At 44.4% G+C, this 2,686-nt stretch overlaps 1 protein-coding gene across 1 annotated transcript; it reads right to left on the minus strand.

The window, feature by feature from the left end:
* Window positions 1-684: 684 nt before the first annotated feature.
* tcf21 (transcription factor 21) lies at window positions 685-2,419 on the minus strand. The gene is made up of 2 exons (XM_068708789.1): window positions 1,902-2,419; window positions 685-1,162 (listed from the first exon to the last, which is right to left on the minus strand). The coding sequence occupies exons 1-2, from the start codon at window positions 2,322-2,324 to the stop codon at window positions 1,073-1,075; spliced, it is 513 nt and encodes a 170-aa protein (XP_068564890.1). The 5' UTR covers window positions 2,325-2,419; the 3' UTR covers window positions 685-1,072.
* Window positions 2,420-2,686: the final 267 nt, after the last annotated feature.

The raw sequence follows: 2,686 nt of genomic DNA on the forward strand, positions 1-2,686 counted from the left end.
AAACATAGCGGTCATAACCCGGGCGAATTAAAACAACTGGTCTGGGCGGGATTACAGCTCAGCCCGCAGGTTTCCTTTTAAAATGTCTAAAATGTCCTCTGACCTCCACCAACTCGCGCCAGGCTCCGCTCTTCACGTCTGATTGGCTGAATCCAAAATAGTCCATCCAATCAGTGCACATCTGTGACAGTTAATAGAACACACACTCGACACTATAACTTCGAAGTGACATTTTTCAGAAATAAATGTGTGTTGTGTTGCTGTCGGCATTTATGGAACAAGTACCTGGTCAGATATTTAAAAGTGAAATTAAACCAGTATTCGCTGATTATATATCTCGCTTTTTTGCAGTTTCTTTAACTTTTCGTACATTTATCAATAGAAATGTCTGAAAGATACACTTAATTTGACTTGTTTAAACTACAAGAGCACTAACTGCATTTAAGGTTCCCAAATAATCGTTGAGGGCAATACGTTTGTGTATGTAATGATATCCACGTCCACTGTTATCTGTTAGAAACAACAGAGAGAGACTTATCTGCACTGACGCTTCGTCGGGGCTCAGGTTCTGCTATTCTGAAGGAGTGGAGCGATAAGAAGGGTTACTAGGTCAGAGCACCGGCCCACACAAATTAAACAGAATAACGGAATCAAAAATAAAAAAAACATTCAACACACAAGGTGTAAAAGTGATACAGATATATTTGTATATACATGTAATCTGTACAATTTGAGACAGTGGACGCGTTTCACGTGCACATCCATCCATCACATATGCAGCCGCCAAAAACAGGCCTGCATGAGTAAAAATGCATCTGCAGAGTATTACAACAAAAAAAAGCAATTGAAAGCACGCAGTTTATCTTTGAACCAGCAAAGACAACGATAGTTGACAGAATGCATTTAAATAAAAGTTCAACTTGTCTTTACGGGAACGAAGGAGACGGGATACTGTCTCCGTTATTCCCACTCAAAGCCTGCGGAGATGACACGTTCGTGTCTGTCACGATCAGTCCGTTTCTTTTTTTTTTTGTCTTGGATAAAAACGCACAGATGTGTCCGCTTGGTTTCGTCAAGACGCCGTTGTTCCACATAACCTCGTGGTGTTCAGCATCTCCTTCAAATCGTTCTCCGGCTTACCTGCAACCATGAAAGGCCACGTCTGCGGAGGGAAATACAGCCAGTTAGCACCAACAGCTGCTTGGAACGTTAATTCATCAAGCAGTCAAATCGAAGTTAAGCAAAAGCTGAGCTCAGTTGTATGTCAACTAATCACCTGCATGGATCAGGTGAACGTAATGAATTCCACGCAGGAATGGACTATCGCCAGATGTTTATGCATTGCATTAAGAATCATACCTTAAGTGTTTTTGCATATCTTTATCTCCTATGTCCTGACACCACAACATTTCAAAGGGTTATTTAGAGATCTGCTAGGCAATGATATTTAATATTGCACAATTGTTAAGGTATTTTTATTTAGTAAGGCCCAGTGTTACTGTAGCTGCATTATTTTGAAAAGTGAAAGGCCTACATGAAGGCTGATTTGTGGTTTTTGGATTTATTATGCCTCATAAAGAGTGATACTTTCAGTCCGTGCAGTCAGCATAAATAGGAATTGTTTTCCCCTCTTATGCACCTGCTTGACAAACCTATCACCTTGGTACCATGAGGCCTAGCAGGATCCTGCAACCCTGGTTAAAATCATCATCAATCTATAAATTGCAGTCCCTATAGCCTTGAATGAACAATAATGTTAATATGATTAAGCAAACAAACTATCATGACTATTTTTTAACAAAATCCAATTCATGTAAACGTCACTTTAACTGTCCCTCACTCAGATTTTTTTCGATAAACTTTCAACTGGGTTCCCCCTCCACTTTATCCCCCAGGCTCACCAGGTTAACGGGGTGGATATATCCGTTTTCATATTTGTCGTTGGCCAAAATCTGCCGGAGGTGCGCGATGTAACTGGACGCCAGGCGCAGTGTGTCCAGTTTGGAGAGCTTGGTGTCCGCTGGTACCCAGGGTAAGGTCGTCTTCAGCCGGGAGAAAGCTTTGGACAGGACGCGCATCCTGGCTCTCTCCCGGGCGTTGGCCGCGTTCCTCTGCCCATGCTTGCCCTCCTGCTGTGCCACACCCTTGGATGCCGTTTTCCGGGACGCTGTTTTCCGTTTCTTGCCCGGCGCGTCGTTTGCGCAAGTGCCCTCGCAGTTGGAGCTCTCCTCCGTGCTGTCGTTGGAGTCTTTACCGGAGGAGCCAAACTTCAGGATGCCGTCCAGGAGCTCGTCGTCGACATCGCTGAGAGACCCGGTGGACATGGTGAACTGTCTCCAACTGCAGCGGGCTCAAAACATGGGAGCAGGACGCTGAGGCTGGACGGGAACGAACAGGGTGATCAAACACACGCCGTGGAGATGTGTTCATGAACGTGGAGAGAAGCGGAGAGGAACGGACTTTATATCTATATGGCTAGAGAGGGCGTTACCTCATGCTGGGAGGAGACACTGGTGCTGATCCAGCATGCTGGTCCCAAAGGGTTCCAGGACCCCAAGAGACCCTGGATGGTTCAAATGCAGAAAGTAGTTTATTTTAACTGCAGTTTAACTCACTGAGTATTCACTCTTTTCAGACAACTGCGGAGATATGGTCAATTTGGCCTACAGAATTGTAATATTCACAT

The sequence above is a fragment of the Cebidichthys violaceus genome, unplaced genomic scaffold (assembly GCF_023349555.1).
Source record: "Cebidichthys violaceus isolate CVI_PGR_0920_01 unplaced genomic scaffold, fCebVio1.0.p SCAF_14, whole genome shotgun sequence".
In the NCBI taxonomy this organism is placed as follows: Eukaryota; Metazoa; Chordata; class Actinopteri; order Perciformes; family Stichaeidae; genus Cebidichthys; species Cebidichthys violaceus.

Coding starts and splice junctions, on each gene's coding strand:
- tcf21 (XM_068708789.1), bottom strand. CDS start 2,324: ATGTCCACCGGGTCTCTCAGCGATGTCGACGACGAGCTCCTGGACGGC. Junction 1,163..1,901: donor ATATCCACCCCGTTAACCTG/GTGAGCCTGGGG, acceptor TTCCCTCCGCAG/ACGTGGCCTTTCATGGTTGC.